The 20,814-nt window shown below is 38.0% G+C and overlaps 1 protein-coding gene, 1 long non-coding RNA gene and 1 other non-coding gene across 3 annotated transcripts in view; 2 read left to right on the top strand and 1 right to left on the bottom strand.

Moving 5' to 3' along the window:
- Positions 1-16,457, top strand: part of HIF1A (hypoxia inducible factor 1 subunit alpha) — a 49,536-nt gene extending 33,079 nt beyond the window's left edge. Inside the window, exons 7-15 of the mRNA XM_075531371.1 lie at positions 3,086-3,192; positions 4,318-4,465; positions 6,702-6,922; positions 8,357-8,643; positions 10,209-10,331; positions 10,445-10,866; positions 13,374-13,482; positions 13,913-14,039; positions 15,137-16,457. Of these exons, the coding sequence (XP_075387486.1) occupies positions 3,086-3,192; positions 4,318-4,465; positions 6,702-6,922; positions 8,357-8,643; positions 10,209-10,331; positions 10,445-10,866; positions 13,374-13,482; positions 13,913-14,039; positions 15,137-15,288 (1,696 nt within the window). The 3' untranslated portion in view covers positions 15,289-16,457. The remainder of the gene's footprint in view (positions 1-3,085; positions 3,193-4,317; positions 4,466-6,701; positions 6,923-8,356; positions 8,644-10,208; positions 10,332-10,444; positions 10,867-13,373; positions 13,483-13,912; positions 14,040-15,136) is intronic.
- The window catches only part of LOC142425919 (uncharacterized), a 31,263-nt gene extending 10,728 nt beyond the window's left edge, over positions 1-20,535 (bottom strand). The window contains exon 1 of the long non-coding RNA XR_012779705.1: positions 20,324-20,535. This is a non-coding gene — a long non-coding RNA (uncharacterized LOC142425919). The remainder of the gene's footprint in view (positions 1-20,323) is intronic.
- Positions 1,430-1,562, top strand: LOC142427135 (small nucleolar RNA SNORA22). The gene has a single exon (XR_012779953.1). It is a non-coding gene; the product is annotated as a small nucleolar RNA SNORA22 (small nucleolar RNA).
- Positions 20,536-20,814: the final 279 nt, after the last annotated feature.

Here is a 20,814-nt window from a genome sequence, read left to right as displayed (position 1 = left end):
ATCTGATTGTGTGAAAAACGGAGACACTTGGCCTTTTTTGAGGATTTCTTAATATAGGGGTAAGCTTGGAAGAAAGGGAGATGGTGGAGCTAAAGTGAAAGAGAATGACATTTTCCCTTGATTATGTCAGAAAATTAGCAAAATGACAGAGGAATTAGTGAAGACCCTGTATAGAGATCCAGGCCAGTTTTACATTTGACCATTGGACCGTTGTTTTCTGGTCAGAGTGCTTCCTAGTAACTTTTCACATTTATAACCCCCAAAAGCCAGGATATGGGGGAAATGCCCATTTTAAAGAACTTTAACTTGTCTATTTCCGAACAGCCCCAAGTTATTATTAATAGCTAATGAACACACTTAATTTCAGCAACTGATACATTCATGGCACTAACTTAAACTAGAGACAAAAATGCATAATCTCTGTACTCAAGCAGGCTGCACAGAATGGTCTGCTTAATTGGCCCACCACCCTCTTTTCAGAAAAAAAAATTACTTAGTGCCTCCTTAGCAATAAAAACTTTTGTGCTAAAGTCCATAATCCAGGGTGAAGTCGGGATAGCTGCTTGTGCAGCCCCTGGACCATTCCAGCAACCCACAAGGGGGAGCCATTTCCTACTTTGGGAAACACTGGTGTAGACTATAATTTTTTTGTTGGTTGTTGTTTTGTGGAGGACACACGCAATACATGATGTAATGTTTTCCTTTGTACCACAAGTTTCTTAATCCTCACTGCCATTGAGTCAATTCTGACTCATAGTGACAGATTTATTAATACATTAAAAAAACCCAAAAACACCTCTGAACAGATTTAGTAAAGTCCACCCTTTTGGTATAGAAAAGAAACTAATTTTCTAAAGGTGCATTAACTTTATTTTCCTTCCTCATATATGAATATCATTGGCTTTCTAGGAAAATGTATTCTGTTTAAATGGCCACTTCTCGAGTCCTTTAGTGATATATACTCTACCCCAGATTGAAAAGCACTGACTGACATCTCATTGAACAAGGCTTATTAGTTTCACCTGCTACTAAGTTGATCTTCCTGACGGCTTCCCCACCTTCATCTCCACTCCCCTGCCAACAAGTATCAAACTATCTTCATCGGGACAAATAACAAACACATTCTCACTGCTGTCTTTGCTTGTGGGATACTTTATTGAAATGCTCTTGCCTTCTCTTGGGTGCCCTCTTCAATACTCAGCTCATTAAGTCTCTTCTGCAAGATGTTTCTCATTTTGCCATTCTGTAATGAGACACAACACTTGCTTCCTATACAAACTCTTATCACTGCACTCATTCACATTGTTTATAAGTAGCGTGGAAACTATAACAGTTGATTTATATATTTGGTTCAGAGACCATGCTTTGTCTTTATTTTCATGCTTTGAACAATACCAGCTACAGATTGGCATATGCATTCCCAATAGTGTTGCACAGTGGACATCCGAGTGTGCTTCATAGTTCCCTTGGCCGTAACACTGTGCTAGAGCATGTCTGGTCTTTTCCTCTGCGTTGAAAGGCACGTTCATCCTTTCAAATGTATTCAAAAGGCCAGCACATTAAAAAAAAAATAACAATAGTGAAAAAAGAAAGATAATTACAAAAGAATTTTATTTAAATGTATAACATACAAACCAAAACTAAATCCATTGCCATCAAATATCTATAACTCAGTGTTGCCCAGTGAAGCAAAGTAGAATTGCTGTACAGGTTTCTGAGACTAAATCTTGATGGGAACAGACAACCTCCTATTTCCCCAGCACTCCAGCCTGTGGGTTTCAGTCGTGGACCTTGAGTTAGCAGCCCAATATCACTACACTGTCAGGATTCCTATAAGCCAAGTATGACCAGTTCAAATGCTTTTTAAAACGAAATCTGAGACTCATTTATTAAAATACACTATTTCCCTTTGTATAAATGGAATCTGGTGGCACTGTGGGCTAAGCATTGGCCTATAGTCTTGGAAACTAAGAAAGGAAGTCAATTGGAAATCATCTTGCTGGTGATAGAGTGGGTTACAGATTTTTTATTCCTTTGTAATACTGCCACCTGGTGTTGATGTATTTTGGTACGCCCCTTAGTAAAGCTAAAGAACTCAAGGTTTTGTCTTGGCTTCTTAATGAGTTGCCTAGTTGCCTTTCTATTTTTTATATACTTTATTATGTTGAGATAACCTATGGCAGAAATTGCCTTGAGGTATGACAACACAAGCAGTATTGTATACCTTTCTTAGAAGAAGTCCATGTTCTCAGTGCTGTCTGTAAGTAGTTGGGTTTGTTTGGGTACACAGTACTTTATGTCAGACTTGTTTTGCACCTCAATAAGTCTTCACCCATATTTCGCTCTCAGACAAACTTCCCTTTTCTCATGAAATGAGTTCTATTTCAGACTGGGCTTAGCAGAGAATACTGAGATCTAATTTCTGTCATAACGATACAGAGAACTGGATGCTATTACTGGGTTACTTTCTAGTTCATTTTTAATTTGGTATCATTGTTTCATCTTAAGTAAATTCTTATAACAAAATAGTGTGACACTCCTTAATCGATGTTCTTAGAATTCTGTAGTATATATTGATTCTCCAAAGTGACACCTTGCCTAAGGACTTAAAAATTGTTAGATAAGAATGTGATTTTATGGGAAAATAATGCTATAGTTTAATCTAGTGACTTTTTATAATTTTCATTATTTAATACTTTATATTTACTAAAATCCTGCTTAGTTACCAAAAGTGTATACATTAAGATATGATAAAAGTTAATGAATGCATTTCAGTGAAGAGATTATGTTTAAGAGGTCAAATAATAGGATGAATCCATAAGATTTACAAAAATGCATGGTGCTATAAAAGCCTACAGAGTTACTAAGGATGATATAAATTTATTCTAAATAAACAAGGAAGCCGTGTGTTTTTTAAAATTCTCTTGCCCATTGAGTAAATTTATATCAATTACTCTGAAGAAGCATAATTTTTCTTTATCTGTTAGTCTATGTATTTTTTATAATTTTAAATTCCATTATTAAATTTAACAGGATATGAGTCAGAAGAACATGAGTTAATTTATGATTATTTCTTATTTAACAGAATTACTGAATTGATGGGATATGAACCAGAAGAATTGTTGGGTCGCTCCATTTATGAGTATTATCATGCTTTGGACTCTGATCATCTGACTAAAACTCATCATGATAGTAAGTACAATGGGAGAGCACAAATCTCCTAATTATGTCAATTCTTAGAATCTTTTCACTGCTTGACTATATATTTAACTTTGGGGTTAAAATTAACTAGGCTCCTAGGAAAATGTGTTCACAGACCTTTTCATCAGAGATTTTGGTCATTAAATGTACTTGTGGTATTTGCTACAAATACCACTTTTATGAGAAGCTCTTAATATATTTTAAACACATTTGGACATTAAATGCAGAGGCTCAAAAGATAAAATGTAGACTAGTATAGCTTCATTTTCAGAATCCACACCTAAATGAGCAAAAGAGTAGTTGGCACACAGAAAGCACACAGTAGACGTAAGACGATTCTGAATTTTGCTCAAATCATGTTAAGATCCCCAAATAAAGACTGGGAATCTCTCACTTGACAGTTAATTTTACCACAGCATGATTAATTAGTCTTTAGCTGTAGTCTGCAGTCAGGGCTCAGATACTCATGATAATGCCATCGTCATTACCTACGCAGTACCTTTACTGGAATAGAGTCCTGGGTTCATGGTTCCAATTTATCCAGTGACACATCAGAAGACAGGTCCAGTGGTGGTCTTCTGAAAACTCAGTCACAGTCCTCTGGAGCACCTTTCTACTTGCACACACATCAAGTTTCCATGAGTTGGGAATGGGTTCTCCCAACTAAATCACTTAGACAGTCTCAGCTGCTTGAAGATTGCAGGACAGTATCAATTTATATTCAGATGACTATCAGTAGTTCTCTGGACACTGTCACAGGCATATAAGGAAATAATAGTAACACTTTCCTCAATGCCCTCTGTAACATTAAGGTTTGTTCATCATTCTCTAGCCTGCTTGATCTTTACTGGCTACAGAAGTCATTCAGGAAATTTCAGTCAGTACCTGACCCCTCATACCTGGCCTTTGGACTTACAGCGAAAATTGTGGGTTAAGAAGTTGGAAATGGGTGCATTTTTGTCTGTTGGATTTTTTATCACAATTTAAACTGTTAAAACTGACTCTTAAATATTTCTTCTTAGAAAACAGTAATTGATCTTCAACCATTGATTTGTTAGAAAACTCAAAGTTATTTTTCCTGCAAGTCTTTTTTTTTTTTTTTCTTTTTACTCCTAGTGTTTACTAAAGGACAAGTTACCACAGGACAGTATCGAATGCTTGCCAAGCGAGGTGGATATGTCTGGGTTGAAACTCAAGCAACTGTTATATACAACACAAAGAACTCTCAACCACAATGCATTGTATGTGTAAATTATGTTGTGAGGTAAGCTTGGAAAGTGAGCCTTTTTGTTCTTCATTTTTGGAAACTGGTTTCCATCTCTCCCTCATTTTTTTTGCAGTAGATTTACCCAGTGCCCTATAGTGATTGATTTATAATTGCTGCTTTCATGGGAGTATTGATTGTGGATCCAAGTAAAATGCAATTCTTGGTAATTCAATATTTTTCTCCATTTTTCATGATGTTTATTGGTTTCTTTGCGAGGATCTTTATTTTCTGAACATTTAATGGTAATCCATATTGAGTGCTGTGTGCTTTGTGTTAACAAAGCGAAGATGTTACTTTGAGATCTAAGGTTCCCTTGACCCAATTCACGGTATTTTCAATCATCTAAGGCATGCAAGAGATGCATTCTGTTTGGGAAAACTGAAGAATAATTGATGTATTTGAATTATGGTACTAGTTAAGAATATTGGATATATCATACACTGTTGGTAGAATGAATAAAGTATAGCTGGAATCTTTAGAATTGAAGATGATGAAATTTTTGTTTCTTGGGCCCGGGACATGGTATCAGGAGGACCAAGCCCCGTAGAAAGCCATCATTCTTGATAATGTAGAGGATTAGCAAAAAAACAAAGAGGAAGAGCAGGGGGCTCAAGTATAGCAGTGATGGTGAGATTGGTACAAACCTGGTCATCATGTTGTTCTGATGTGTGCCTGTGGTTGCTGTGAGTAAGAACTGATTCAAAAACACCTAATAATGATAAATCTTTCATAGGATGTAAGATTGGAAGCACTTACTATATTTAATTTCATTTCTGTATAATTATGTTCAGTATTCTGACCAAGGTTTCCAGGAAAGTTATTATACATTGATTTCCACAGATAGTATCTATGTATCTTTATCCTTCCTCCAAGCATCTTAAAGATGAGTTTCAAAAAATGCCAGGGCTTCTGTAGAGTAAATGCTGTTGGACAGCTCTCTCAGCACGCAGCTCTTCGTATGTACCATCACAAACAGCTGTACAGTTTTTGTAGGAAGAATACTCACCTTTGGAACCTACGTCTCCCTCTCATTAGCTCTGTGATCCTGGAGAAATCTCTGAATTTCTCTGAATTCCCTTGATATTTAAGGGATGGTAATATTTACCTCAAAGGGTTAAATGAGGATCAAAGGAATTCTATTAGATAAGGAAGGCGTGCTCGATAGAACACATAGCTCTTGCAGGTTCATCAGTTCTCCCAGTTCATTGGTTTATGAATATTATGAACATCTTTGATCTACTTCAGTAAGCTTCTAATTGATCTCTAGTCTACTTTCCACATTCCTAAAGGTCACCTCAAGATGAACCTTTGCCCCGTTGCATGACATCCTTGCCATATTCCTTGCCGTGTCTTGCATTTTCCCGTACCTCCCATGCTTTCCTAGATTTGTCCTTCCCTCTAACATTCATAGCTACCCCTTTTAGGAAGATTTTGGTCTTTTATTTTTGACAGTTTTGATATCATCCTTCAGAACTGTAATATCAGTGCCAAAGAGTTCTTTTGTGACTTCCCATTATGTAAGAATTCCCCACTTGGAATGCTTAACAATCTGTATAACGCTTAGTCTTTCTGGGAAGTAAAGGTCCTCTATTTTAGCAATTACCACATTGTATTTTAATTGTATAGCTACTTTCACACTAGTTTATAAACGGCTTAAAGGTAAGGGTTGGGTATTTTCATCTTTGTTTATTACTTAGCAATTAAAGAAACACATCTGCGCCAGACTTGAGGATTATCTTTATCCCTCTTCTACTTAATCCCATCAATAGTATCATCATTTCATTTCTCACCAGCAGAGAACAATGTGGCAATTCACTACTTAGATATCTTTCTATCCTAAGCCTACCCTTACATTGTGCCTCAGATCATGCCAAAGAATTCTCTTGTGCCGTTCACATTTTATGTGCGTCAGTACAAGAATTCAGAGTATCTTTTTGTGTGTTTCACAGACCTGGCTGTTCATTTCTAGTAGGTTACCATCAAGGGGATAGCTGAAGTTTCTTTATTAAAATTAGTCTGTCAATATTTGAATACTGTTATAGTGTAGTATGAATTATATTAGGTCTTTGTCTTTTACTGATATTTTAAATCTAAAGTGTGACAAAGTATGCAGGAGAGGTTAGGTCAAGGAATCTTCTTTTCCTAAAAATATTTTAAGAGACAAAATTACTTACTCCTCTCTCCAGTGCTTAAAGTGTTCATTTAGGAATTATTCATCTCTCTCTCTTAACAGCGGTGTTATTCAGCACGACTTGATTTTCTCCCTTCAACAAACAGAATGTGTCCTCAAACCTGTTGAGTCTTCAGATATGAAAATAAGTCAGCTATTCACCAAAGTTGAATCAGAAGATACAAGTAGTTTATTTGACAAACTGAAGAAGGAACCCGATGCTTTAACGTTGTTAGCGCCAGCTGCTGGAGACACCATCATAGCTTTAGATTTTGGCAGCAGTGGTGAGTATTTAGTCATTCTGCTACTGCATCAAACCTCTTGTCTGTCGTCGCAAGCACCGTTTCAGCTGAACTTCAACATTTTTGTTGACACCCATTCAGACATTAGGGTCTTATGCATTTTGGTTTTCATAACAAAGTATTTACTTTTGTCAAGTTTTAGACACTTTCTTCAAAGGGTCTAAGGTATTTCTTTTCCCAGTTCTGCTACTTCCACAGTCTGATACCATATTTTCTTTACAACTTAGCAGCTTTTTAGTGTAATTCACAGTGCAACTCAACTGCTAATCAGAAGGTTGGCAGGTCAAACCCAACAACTGTTCCATGGGAGAAAGACGTGGCTGTCTGCTTCTATAAGGATTTAACTCTTGGAAACCCTGCAAGACAGTTCTACTCTGTTCTATAGACCATGACTTAGGATTGAAGGCAGTTGGGGATGGGGGCGGGAGGGGGGGGGAGTGAGGGTTTGGTTATAGTATAACAGATATTGTTTCATTAAAGAATAAACATCGAACTTTTAAAATGAAAACTTTAGTTTCAAAGCAGCTTAAGTGTTAATATTTACATGATATGAAAATGTCAGAATTGCAGGTCTCTTATGTCATATAATAATTTTTACTAGTGCTTTTGCAGCAGTTCTTATTCATGACATTCTTATCAACCGAGTAGATAAGTGGTTTTTATTTTTAAAGAAATAACGCCTTATTGTAATGAATTCTGTGATTTGTAAAAGGCTGATTTGACCCTCTTACAGAGGACAGGTAAGGCTGTCCTAATTATCAAAAAACTCAGATCTTTTCTTGGGTCAACTGGGTGTGCTCTGGTCTGGGGGTTCTCCCATGTGTTGGGCCCCGCTGCTGGAAGCACTTCCAGGGTCAAAGATCTCTAGTGCCTCCAGAAGCTCCGTATTGCTTCTGTTGTCTTCGAAGGACTTCTGGAACAGATCGTAGATCGTCTGCTGCATAGGGACCTTGTAGAAGTAATCGGTGGTTTCTGCTGTGTCTGAGAAACTGGTTTCAGATAGGCCGGCCTCAGCGTTGATCTTCTCCTGAATCAGGGGCCAAAGGTAGTCATCCACTGTGCCTTTGGCCACGAGATGGTGAATGCCCAATGGGCCTCGTAGAGTTTCCATGCCTGAATTTTGAGATTCAGTTGCTAGGTCTCTGTTCTGAAACATCTTTCAGTGGACTCAAACCTTCAACCTTTCATTAACATTGTTAACCACTTAGACCACCCCTGCATTCCACACAGAATAATATGAGTTGCCAATAGTGCATTGGAAAGATAACTCAATTAGGGTTAATCTTGTAAAGTGTAAATTTTCTGATGAGCGTTTTTGTTGTTCAAGTGAACTAGACAACCTTTTTACAGAAGGGGCCATAAATGTCTGTGCATGATAAAATCTAGATAGTGTTTACATAGGTCTCTTTCTTTCAGACACAGAAACTGATGACCAGCAACTTGAGGAAGTTCCCTTGTATAATGATGTAATGCTTCCCTCATCCAATGAAAAGTTACAGACTATCAGTTTGGTAATGTCTCCATCTCCTGCCTCGGAAACTCCAAAACCACTTCGAAGTAGTGCTGACCCTGCACTCAATCAAGAAGTTGCATTAAAATTGGAACCAAGTTCAGAGTCCCTAGAACTCTCTTTTACCATGCCCCAGGTCCAGGATCAGCCAGCCAGCCCTTCCGATGGCAGCACTAGACAGAGTTCACCAGAGGTAAGGGTCACGATGTAATAAAAGGATAACTTGCAGGTAGTAATGTTCAGGTTTAGCAAATTTAAGGTAATTTTCATTTGAGCCACATTTCAAAATTACGTTTGTGTAGATGTTAGCTTTTTTTTTAAGTGATAAAAAGGTATGGACCTAACTTAAACCTAGCACATATTTGAAACTCAAAAATAATTGTGTATATGAACAAGAATTTGTGAACCATAAATCAAAATATAAAACGTATATTGTTTCTCTTTATACTTACATCAGGATAAGGAATTGTTGAATTTTGACATCCACAGAGAACAGTGCTATCTCTTAATACCTGATCAAACACACACACACACACACCCCAGTTCCATCTTGATGTTGATTGCTTCAGCAGTTCTCAACCTGTGGGTGGAGACCCCTTTGGGGATCAAACGACCCTTTCACAGGGGTTGCCTGATTCATAACAGTAGCAGAATTATGGTTAGGAAGTAGCAAGGAAAATAATTTTATGGTTGGGGTGGGGGTCACCACAACCTGAGGAGCTGTATGAGAGGGTCGCGGCCTGAGGAAGGTTGAGGACCCCTGCTCTGTAAGTCTAATAATCTTTAAGGGCTAGGCTGAGCTAGGATTAGTGATGTCACACAGAGTTCCATTTCTAAATCCAGCTCATCCCATTTCAGAGCTGCCTAAATTTAAAAATACAACCAGGATTAGGATAAGTTAGATCTGAATGTTGCAAATGAGACACAAATTGCCCTGACCAAAACCAAAAACCACTGCCATCAGTTGCTTCTGATTCCTCTCCCAAAGGGTTAGCTAGTGGATTTGAACCACCAGCTTTTCAGTCTTAACCCATTAAGCTTTCCTAAGGGCTCAAATTATTTTGCGTTGAATATATTGATGAAAACCTCTAGCAAGCTAAGCATAGGGATTGGACAGCTGATAGCTTTCAGGAGACTACATAACCTATGATCTGGTTGCTTAGTATAAAATGCTTAATTCATTTTGTTTTTAATTACAAAAGTAAATCTGACAAAACTGTTAGATTGGGGGAAGTAAAGTTTTATGCTTAAAATAATAGCTTATAGTTTTTAGGGGGTTATAATTCTTACCAGAATTCCATTAATGTAAAAGCTGGTGAAAGAACAAGTCCCGCCTGCATCCTCCAGAGTAGCTCTGGAAGATAGTCCATGCACGAGACCACCACTTGAGGGTGCCCTGACATTCCAAGAAGATTCCAAATTAGCCAACTGGGTACCACTGTGAGAGTTGAATGATTAGATAAGTTGAATTCTTTAGAATGATTTTATAAATTAAGTTGTTTTATGTACAGTCAGATATATGAATCCTGCCAAAATTTAGTAAGCAGGAAAATGTAACTTCTAAATAGTTAGGTTGATTTTTTTTAAGTTGGGTTTTAATACATAATATCAGTTACAACAAGTAGTTAGGTCGAATTTAATGAGAGATTGAGTATGTTGTGTGCTCTCTGAGATCATACTTGAGAATTCTAACAACTAGCAAAATATAGGCAGATGCTTATTCAAGGAAAAGATAAACACGTTTAATCATTTTTACAGCCTAACAGTCCCAGTGACTATTGCTTTGATGTGGACAGTGATATGGTCAATGAATTCAAGTTGGAATTGGTAGAGAAACTTTTCGCTGAAGACACAGAGGCAAAGAACCCATTTTCCACTCAGGTACATAAACTTTCTCGGTAATTTATATTTTTAGTCTAAAGTGGCTTTGGGCTTCGTTTTTCTTGTACAAGATGTGCCCATTGTTAGAACTCATGTGTTTTGTTTTTTTAAAGGATACTGATTTAGACTTGGAGATGTTAGCCCCCTATATCCCAATGGATGATGACTTCCAGTTACGTTCATTTGATCAGTTGTCACCATTAGAAAGTTCTGCAAGCCCTCCAAGTGGGGACACAATTACAGTATTCCAGCAGACTCAAATGCAAGGACCCGCTGTTACTGCCAACATTACCACTGCCACCTCTGATGAATTACATACAGTGACAAAAGATGGTATGGAAGACATTAAAATATTGATCGCACCTCCATCTCCTGCCCACGTACCTAAAGAAACTGCTAGTGCCTCAGCATCACCATATAGTGAAACTCAAAGTCGGACAGCCTCACCCAGCAGAACAGGAAAAGAAGTCATTGAGCAGACAGGAAAGTCTCATCCACGAAGCCCTAACCTGTTATCTGTCGCTTTGAGTCAAAGGTATTTATGTGCCATAATGTATAAGTCATAGTTTTTATTATTTTTGAGAAACTGTGTTCCAAATACATCTGGCTATAGGCTTTAAGTAATATAACATTGACATGCAACTCCTTCGCTGAGCACAAGCACTACAAAATTTTCTCCTAAATTAGACTGTGTATTTTTTATTATAATTATGTCACATATCTTAGTGTAGGAGGTAGGAGGGTTTTCTAATACTTGTACAAATAAAATGCAACCAAGTGTACAAATACAATGCAGGCAATAATATATGGCAATTCACAGAACTTTTCTGTATAATTCCTTTCTGTATACGTAAAACTAAATAATTTTAAGACATTAAAACATTTTTTAAATAGCCAATAAGTTAACTATTAATAGTCTATATATATTAATTTTGCTATGTATAGTTGTATTATAATGGCTTTTATTTTTCAACAAGTATTTATAGAACATTAGCTATACTGTAGGATAAATGTATTTTTGAGGGTTACAACATTAATCTTAATTATAATTGGACTAGATGTTTTGTTTTGTTTTTTAATTTTTAGGCCTTAGTTAGAAGAAACAAGTTTAGCTGTCGGGGAAGCAAAGAGTAGGAGAGAGAGGGACTGCTACAGCCAGGACTTAGGTTTTGTTTCCCTGCCCTGTAGTACCAACGTGATCTAGATGGCTAGGTCTTTTTTCCGAGTTAGGAAAAGATCATGGTGTTTTAAAGGAACTCAGAAGTCTTTTAAAATACTTTATAAATTACTGTTACCAACTTCTATAATAGAGCAATGACTGTATCTTGGGCATTGTATTAAAGCCAGTATCTGAGATTAAGGAGCCCTGCTGATACAGTGAGTTACGCTCTGAACTGCTAACCCACAAAGTCAGCTGTTCAAATCCACCAGTCTCTCTGAGGGAGAAAGATGAGATTACCTGTTCTTGTAAAGATTCAAAGCTTCAGAAACCCTAAGGGGCGTTCTGCTCTGTCCTGTAGGGTTGGAGTTGACTAGGTGGCAGTGGGTTTGAGTTTTGCGGATCTAGTGTGTAGTACTTGGTCAGTAAGTGGCTGTGGCATGAATAGATGAATAAGTATAGTAATATAAATGCAAATAGTATTATAAATGCAAATAATTTGCAATTTACACATTATTGTTAGCTACAGAAGCCTTCGGGATATTCTATTTCTTGGGCAACTGTCCCTGGTACTTTATTGTGGCCCAAACCATCGTTTAACATCTGGTCATTTTAGCAAGTACTGCTTTTCCATGAGTTTCCACTTGACATGTGTTAAGTATTTGAAGGGATGAACTTAGCTTTCACAAGCTCCTCTGTAGGCACTTATTTGCCAGATCAAAGTGTACTGAACTAGAAGACTTGGAGCTCTAGAGCAAAGATTACAGATAAACTACAAAAAGTATTCTACTAAAATTGTAAAATTTAGTTTTTCATAATATATTTATGTAAGAATTTAATAGTCTGCCTATTTATATAATGCAGGTTTTACAGTTTAAAATGTATTTATATACACACAAAACTACGTAAGTTTGTGTAATTGAAGTGGGTGTGAGTAATCTTTTAACCAAATGGTATCTTCAGCTATATAAAATAAGAAAAAAAGGGAACCATAAGGTGGTGTATTGGGGGATAGGGACGCTTTAGAGACCCACATAGATAAGTAAATTGATGTATGTTCGTGAATTTTAGATTCAGATATTTTGGTTTTGGATAACCTGATCAATATGGAGGCAAAATGGTAGAGTAGGAAGAACATGGAGTGAGGTGGGCTTCAGGAGCTCTAGTTCCAGTTCCCATAGCTACAACTAATTCTCAGGGGTTTTGAGCAACTAAGGAGCCCTGGTGATGCTTTTAGATAAGAATTGAACTGCTCACCACAAGGTCAGCAGCTCACACTCATGCATAAGCCCCACAGGAGAGAGTTGAGACTTATCTGTTCCTGTAAAGATTGTCTGCCTTGGTTGCTGTGAAGCAGAAATTGACTCAATGGCAGCAGGTTTGGGTTGTTTAACCTAACTGTGCTTTGGGTTTCTCATTTATAAAATAGGTGTGATAATACTTATTTAACTTCCCCTTGGGGATTCTGCTGAGAACATGAAAGGTTTTATAAGCTGAAGATTCAGTACAGATTAATCATCATCTTTTATTTCCATAGTCCCAAGGATCTTGTCCAACTATTATAGTCATTAATAGGTTGACCCATATGAAAGGCAGATATTCAACTATTCTGACCTATAAAGATGCCACTTTAGATCTGTGTAAGTCTGTTACAAAGTAGGGAGATACATATTTTATAGGTGATTTTGTTTTAAAAGTTATGGTTTAAATAATATGGTTGTAAGCTTCATTAGTCAAGAAAGTTCTTTCATGCATAACATGCTAATTTAATGTGGAAAACATGGCATTATGCATTTCTCTGTGGATAGGTATAGGTTTGTGTTTTTTAAATTGTAAAACAACCTGTATTTTTATTTAGAATTGCCCTTCTTTTTCTCTCCTAGAACTACTGCTTCCGAAAAAGAATTCAATCCAAAGATACTAGCTTTGCAGAATGCACAGAGAAAGCGAAAAATGGAGCATGATGGTTCGCTTTCTCAAGCAGTAGGAATTGTAAGTGAGAGAATGTATTCATATATTTGCTGTTTTAGCTAGTACTACCTCTGAATTTTATATATGTCTCTATATTTTTACTGTGTAGGCACCAATTTTTAAAAACATAAACATTAATGAATCGATTTTGGGGGGGTAAAAATTCCAAACAATACAGATATATTTTACATAAAGTAGTGAAATTCTCCATTATTCCACTCCCTGTATTACCATTAATCCCATTTTCTCTCTTTAAGTTACTTTCTTCTATTTACATAATTACTAGTGGATTGGGGGTAAGTTAGTATATTCCAGTCTAAAGTAACATATGATTAAGAAAAATCATTTATGGCAGTATTTATTTTAAAACCTGGCTATCTATTATTAACTATGAAACTACTTTTTAGAAGTCTACATACATAATAAAATTGATTAACTCTACTTTCTCTAGGGAACATTATTACAGCAGCCTGATGATTCTACAACGACCACATCACTTTCTTGGAAACGTGTGAAAGGATGCAAGTCTAGTCAACAGAATGGAATGGAACAAAAGACAATTATTTTAATACCATCTGGTTAGTTTATTTTTTCTGCTCTTGAACCTCACAAGCCCCCAAAAAAGAAACAAAGCTTGTTGCCAGTGAGTCAATTCTGACTCATAAAGAACCACGCAGACGGCTTCTGAGTGTGTAAGTGTCTACAGGAGAAGATAGCCTCATCCTTCTCTCATGGAGTGGCTGATGGCTTTGAACCACTGGTTGACCTGGTAATTAACAGTTCAACACTTCCTGGCAGCACCACCAGAGCTTCTTGGAACTGCTCAACAACTCATGAGTCGATTCTGACTCATAAGGATTCAATAGGACAAAGTAGAACTGCCTTTGGGTTTCCTAGGCTATACATTTTAATGGGAGCAGAGGCCTCCTTGTTTCTTTTACAGAGAGCAGCTGGCAGGTTTGAACTGCCGACTTTATGGTTAACAGTTCAAAGCATAACTCACTGTGGCACCTTGGGCTCCTTTAACCCTCACAAAGACAGTTTTTAAATAGTGAGGAATGGCTTTGGTTCCTCATGCTAGACTTACAAATAAAGTTTGGTTCCTCATGCTAGACTTACAAATAAAGTAGCATCTTACCTAAAGACAGTCACTCAAAAACCGATATTTTGAAATGGAGTTTCCCATTTCAGTATTTATCTGTTACATCTGTGTGTAGTGTCAGTATTGAAAAGAGGATAAAATATTTTGATGTCTTTGTGCCTCCACTGTACCCTGATATAGCACCAGTAACATTTGATAGCGCTTGCTGGCTGATAGAATGGTTTTACCCATGAGACTGAAAACCCTTCTACAAGTTTATTTGCTTTTTTTCCTACTACATGTTGTCAGGTCCTGTTAAGTCGGTTCTGCCTCATAGCTACCCTATGTACAACAGAACGAAACGCTGCCCTGTTCTTCAAGTGTCCTTATGTTTGAAGCCATCGATGCAGCCACTGTGCCATTCCATCTCATGGAGGGCTTTCCTCTTTTTTCCTGCCCCACGACTTTACCAAGCATGATGTCCTTCTGCAGGCACTGGTCTTCTGCTAAATGTGCAAAGTATGTGGAACGTAGGGAGTGTTGCATGCGTGTTAACTAGATGAGTGAATAACTAGATCTCTCTTTGTTTTTCAGATTTAGCATGTAGATTGCTGGGGCAGTCACTGGATGAGAGTGGATTACCACAACTGACCAGTTATGATTGTGAAGTGAATGCTCCTGTACAAGGCAGCAGAAACCTACTGCAGGGTGAAGAATTACTCAGAGCTCTGGATCAAGTCAACTGAGCTTTTTCATAATCTCATTCCTTATTTTGGACACTGGTGGCTCATTACCTAAAGCAGTCTATTTATATTTTCTATATCTAATTTTAGAAGCCTGGCTACAATACTGCACAAACTCAGTTAGTTCAATTTGATCCCCTTTTTACTTAATTTACATCAATGCTCTTTTTTTGGTATGTTCTTTAATGCCAGATCACCCACAAAACATTTTCACAGTTCTTTGGTATGTAAACCATTACATAATAGTAATGTCATTTTTAAAAAGGCACCTTTTATTTATTTATTTTTGACTAGGGAGTTTGTTCCTTATCAGATTTTTTCCAAGGAGTTGCCAATATAATTTTCTTTAAGAGGGCAAGTAACCTTTCACCATTGTGATAGCAGTTGAAAGATTTTTACTCTTATTTTTTCTTTTCACATTTTACATAAATAATGCTTTGCCAGCAGTACATGGTAGCCTCAATTGCACAATATATTTTCTTAAAAAATACCAGCAGTTACTCATGCAATATATTCTGCATTTATAAGACTAGTTTTTAAGAAGATTTTTTTTCTTTTTGCCTATAAAATTGTTAAACCTGGAACATGTCATTGTTGATCATGTAATAATGATTCTTAAATACTGTATGGTTTATTATTTAAATGGGTAAAGCCATTTACATGATAAAGAAAGATATGCATATATCTGGAAGGTATGTGACATTTATTTGGATAAAATTCTCAATTCAGAGAAATGATCTATGTTACTATAGTCACTTTGCCAGCTGAAAAAAGAAAACAAAACCCTATCTGTACTTGTGGAAGTTTATGCTAATATTACGTAATTGATATTAAACTTAAATGTTCTGCCCACCTGTTGGTATAAAGATATTTTGAGCAGATTGTAAACAAGAAAAAAAATCATGCATTGTTAGTAAAATTGCCTAGTATATTAATTTGCTCAAAATTTGATGTTTGGTTTTATGCACTTTGTCGCTATTAACATCTTTCTGTTTTTATGTAGGTTTTAATAAGTAATTTTAGAAGCATTATTTTAGGAATATGTAGGTGTCAGTAAATACCTTGTTTTTCTATGTGCATTGTACAAATTTTTCATTCCTTTTGTTCTTTGTGGTTGGATCTAACACTAACTGTATTGTTTTGTTACATCAAATAAACATCTGTGGACCAGGCCCCCCTTTGATCAGCGTTAATATTGAACTATTCGCTGCAACATCTCTAGATTATAGACTTGTTTATCAAGAATTTAAGTGTTTAATGACAGATATTTTGGTATTGGTTATTTTATGTTTCTCTTGCCATTTATCTTCATCCAATAGAGAGTTACAGTCTTGGAAACCCACCAGCGGGCAGTTCTGGGTCACTGTAAGGTCAGCATGAGTCAGCATCTACTTGATGGCAATGAGTTGTTGTATACTCTTTCTGAAATACCATATCAATAATAGCAAATCACACTGTTCTATAAGAAAACAAGTGCTTGGAAAACAAATGTGATACGCAAAAATCAAAATTTTAATATTGTGATGTAAATGGATTGGGTGAAGTAAGGGCTAGACATTCCTGTAAAGATTTGAAAATCTCTCATTCACAGATGAAGAAATTTTTATTCCAAATGATCAATAATATGTCCATCCTTAAAGGTACTAAAGAGCCTACCAAAAATGTAAACTTGAGTCTTCTGATTTCAAAGGTCAAATAGTAAACATACCTTGGTATACGTTTGGTTTTAATAATTTTTTTCTTTTATTTTAAAAAACTTTACTCTTTCTTCTGTATTTCTTTTTTTATGAAAAACCTACATGCTTTTATCATTATAAGTTTTTTTAAAAAATCATAGTTTAATAAGTTATAAAAAGATACAGAAAATTACTGTGATTCCCTGTACCCTAGAAAACAGCACTGAAAAATGGACAATTTATAAAAGGATTAAAAATAAAACCCCAAGGGGATTTTATTCCAGATTTTTCTAAATGAAAAAGTCTGCCCATAGCCCTGGACATGCAGTGGTTGTGTGCTGAGCTGCTAACCACAAAGTCAGCAGTTTCAAAGCACCAGCTGCTCTGTGGGAGGAAGAAGACTGTCTATTCCTACAGAGTTACGGGCTGGGAAACCCATAGGAACAGTTCTACTCTGTCCAGTAGGGTCACTGTGTCAACATCGACTCCATAGCCTCGAGTTTGGAGATTGCTGTTATAATCCTGACCACATGCTGTTGGGAGGAACTGTAAGTCAATTCCAACTCACACCCACCGAACACAACCACCGTGAAACTATCTGATCCTGAGCTATCCTCTCAATTGTTGCTTTATCGAGCCCTTTCTTTTAGCCATTGTATCAATTGAGTAAGTGCATCTTTTTCCCTGACCCTCTACTACATATTATTCCTTCCTTCTTCAGGACCTGATCTTTTCTGATAACACATCCAAAATATGTAAGACTGTCTCCATCGCTTCTTCCAACTCAGATTTATTTGTTCTTCTGACAGTTCACGGTTTATTGGCAATTCTCTGCCCACACCATATGTCGAACACATCAGTTATCCACTCTGTTCTTTGTCCAGCTTTACCATGCATAAAATAGCAAATTATTTTCACGGAAAATTATGTAGGCAATACCAGAACCTTGGATCTTACAGGTTGAGTGAGAGTAACCTGAAGAAAATGAACTAAAACCACACGTCCCTGTGACTATATTGAATGAAAATGTGATTACTACAACATGAAAATTTCGACACAAAAGTACTTCGATCCTTAATTACAATATGCTAGAGGAGATCACAAGGATAACCAAAACGAACCCACTGCCATCAAGTCGGCTCCTCCAGCAGAGACCTGTCCCTGGGGCTTCCTGAGGCTGTCAATCTTTAGGGAGCAGGAAGCCCATCTTTCTCCAGCAGAGTTGATGGTGTTTTCCAGTTACTAGCCTTAGGGTTCCCAGCCCAGTGTGGCCATAAAGGATTCACTTCAGCCCAGGTCCCAAAATGAAAAATTCTGCCTCTCTTCTAAGCAACGTAGCTTCACTTGGGCCAAACAGAACGACAGTTGCGACTAAGTTGATTCTGGCAACTTCATGCTTAACGTGGGAAGAAATAGGCCCCGGGGGGGGTTACCACGAATTTCTCACAAGTAGGTCACCAGGCTCAGGTGGGTTCACATGGCCACTTTTTGAGATTGCGCACCCTGAGGACTCCTCAACTGGAAAGTATATGTTTTATGTGTCATTTTCAAATATTAGTAAATCAGATTATGGAACAGCCTGGAATTTGGGAAAACGAGTTGCAAGCAGTGATTAGAAGCAAAAGCCGCATGAAAAAGGCAATCCAGCTGAAAGCAAAGCACTTGCTCTCAGTTACTCAGAAAGCAAGCCACTGGAGTACTTTGAACTCTTTGCAATAGAAACCAACCTTTCCTGGCATTGTGCTTTCTGACACTAACACACCAACAATACTGTGGAACCAATTCTGATTCACTGCAATCCTCAGAAAATATCTCCCCCAAATCCCACACCCACTGTCATGGGGTACATTGTAACCACAGCCTTTCTTACAGGGCAGAATGGCCCATGTGGGCTTTCAAGGCTTAAATATGGGATGGATTGTGATAAGAGCTATATGAGTCCCCAATAAAGTGATTTTTAAAAAATCTATGGGGGAAGAAAGCCTCATCTTCCCAGAAGTAGCTGGTGGTATTGAACAACTGACATTGTGGTTATCAACCCCCAAAATCATGCCTTTATCAAGGGGTTTAACCCTTTAACTCCTAGTTTTTCCTTCATTAGTCTTGCATCCCCATGTATGGCTATCCTCTCTTCTTTTTCTGGTGTTGCCATGATTGGACTATCGTGCTTTCCACACTTGGAGAAAGTATGGCAAAGATGCCTATTGCATTTGTTCCTTTGTTCTAAGCACTGAGTTACCCAGAGGGTCCAGCTCATAGGTTAGAAGACTAACCCCTATGCCAGCGGGTCTCCACCTGTGGGTCGCGACCCCTGTGGGGGTCAAACAACCCTTTCACAGGGGTGGCCCGATTCATAACTGTACCAAAATTAGTTATGAAGTAGCAACGAAAATGTTATGGTTGGAGGGTCACCACAACATGAGGAATTAAAGGGTCGTGGCATTAGGAAGGTTGAGAGCCACTGCTCTATGCTAGCTCACCCTCTTCAAAAAAATTTGTATCTCATTTTCCAGACTCGAAAAATCTTGGAGAAGTAGCAGAGCCTTTAAGCTGGCAGTCTGTGGCTCTAACCACCCTGCATGCTTACCAGTCCTGTGGAACATAACTTTCCTCCACTTAAAAAGCAAAAATCTGCTGTCTGGTCAGTTCCATCTCAGCAACTCTCTAAGACAGAGCTGCCCTATCGGATTTCCAAAGCTGTAAATTTTTACAGAAGCAGGACTTTGCCTTTTTTCTCTTATGGGGTGGCTGCTGGTTTTGAACCACTGACCCTTCAGTTAGAGTGTTTAACTACTTTCCAACTATTCAAATAGCAAATAGGAGAAAGCACATAAAAATAACGAAGGTACACATTAGGAATAAGGAGGATATCTAAGGAATGCCAGGACAGGCATAGAAATTAATAAGGGTGTTGAAATGCTAGTTAGTGGTTTAAGTCCATAAAACAATTACCCTTTGAAATGAGGGTTATTGGATTTGCAGAAATATAAGCAGTCTAAAGTTCAAATATTTAACACAGCAATGTCAAAAACAATTGGCAAGGATACAGGTAGGCTTTTTTTTTCTTTTAACTAGACTTGGTTAAATAAAAACCTTTGCATACATGTTGCTAGTTGGAACTAAAATGTAGCCCCCCAAAAAACAAAACAAAACAAAACTTTCCCCTAGTGTTTTAAGAACACCAATAGCAGCAAACCTGTTGCCTGATCATTTTACTGAGAACGAATGCAGCCTGCAGATTTTTACATGAAATCGTCTCCTTCCCAAATAAAAACTTTACCACAAACTATTTTGTGGGATGCCCTCTGGGGGTTGGTTGTGTACACGCCTTTCAGAGGTTTGGACATAATTTTTATTCTTACCTGTAAGCGGAAGGTCTTATCCAAGAACTGCCCAGACACCGATCTCTTGCGCCCTTTATTTTCCTTTATTCCCTTGTCTTGCCTCCGAGGGAGCGCAGAGAGGAAAGTCCGGTGTCTGAGAGGGACCAGATAGACCCTCAGCGGGGAAAATACCAAGCTTACGCAAAGACCGGGCACCCCTGCTAGTTCGTAGTGCCGCTGGTGCTACATAATAAGGATGCTGAACCCCAGCCCTCGGAAACTTCCTGCAGCCCCGCCCAGAGCGCTGCAAGCCACGCCCCGGTACGTGCCGTGTCTCAGCACCGCAGCCTGGTGCCGGGGACCCGCGCTGGTCAGCGCGGGGCTCCGCGGGCGGCGACTCCGGGCCTCCGGCGCCTACGTGTGAGAGCGCACGTGGGCGCCGCTGGCCTGCTCTGCCCTTTGGATGGCGCCAGGCGAGGGCCCAGCTCTGCCCTTTGTCTTCGCTGACTGGTCAACGCCCAATGCTGACT

This window comes from Tenrec ecaudatus, chromosome 14 (genome assembly GCF_050624435.1).
Source record: "Tenrec ecaudatus isolate mTenEca1 chromosome 14, mTenEca1.hap1, whole genome shotgun sequence".
NCBI lineage: Eukaryota > Metazoa > Chordata > Mammalia > Afrosoricida > Tenrecidae > Tenrec > Tenrec ecaudatus.
This window is presented reverse-complemented; position numbering and strand designations above follow the sequence as displayed.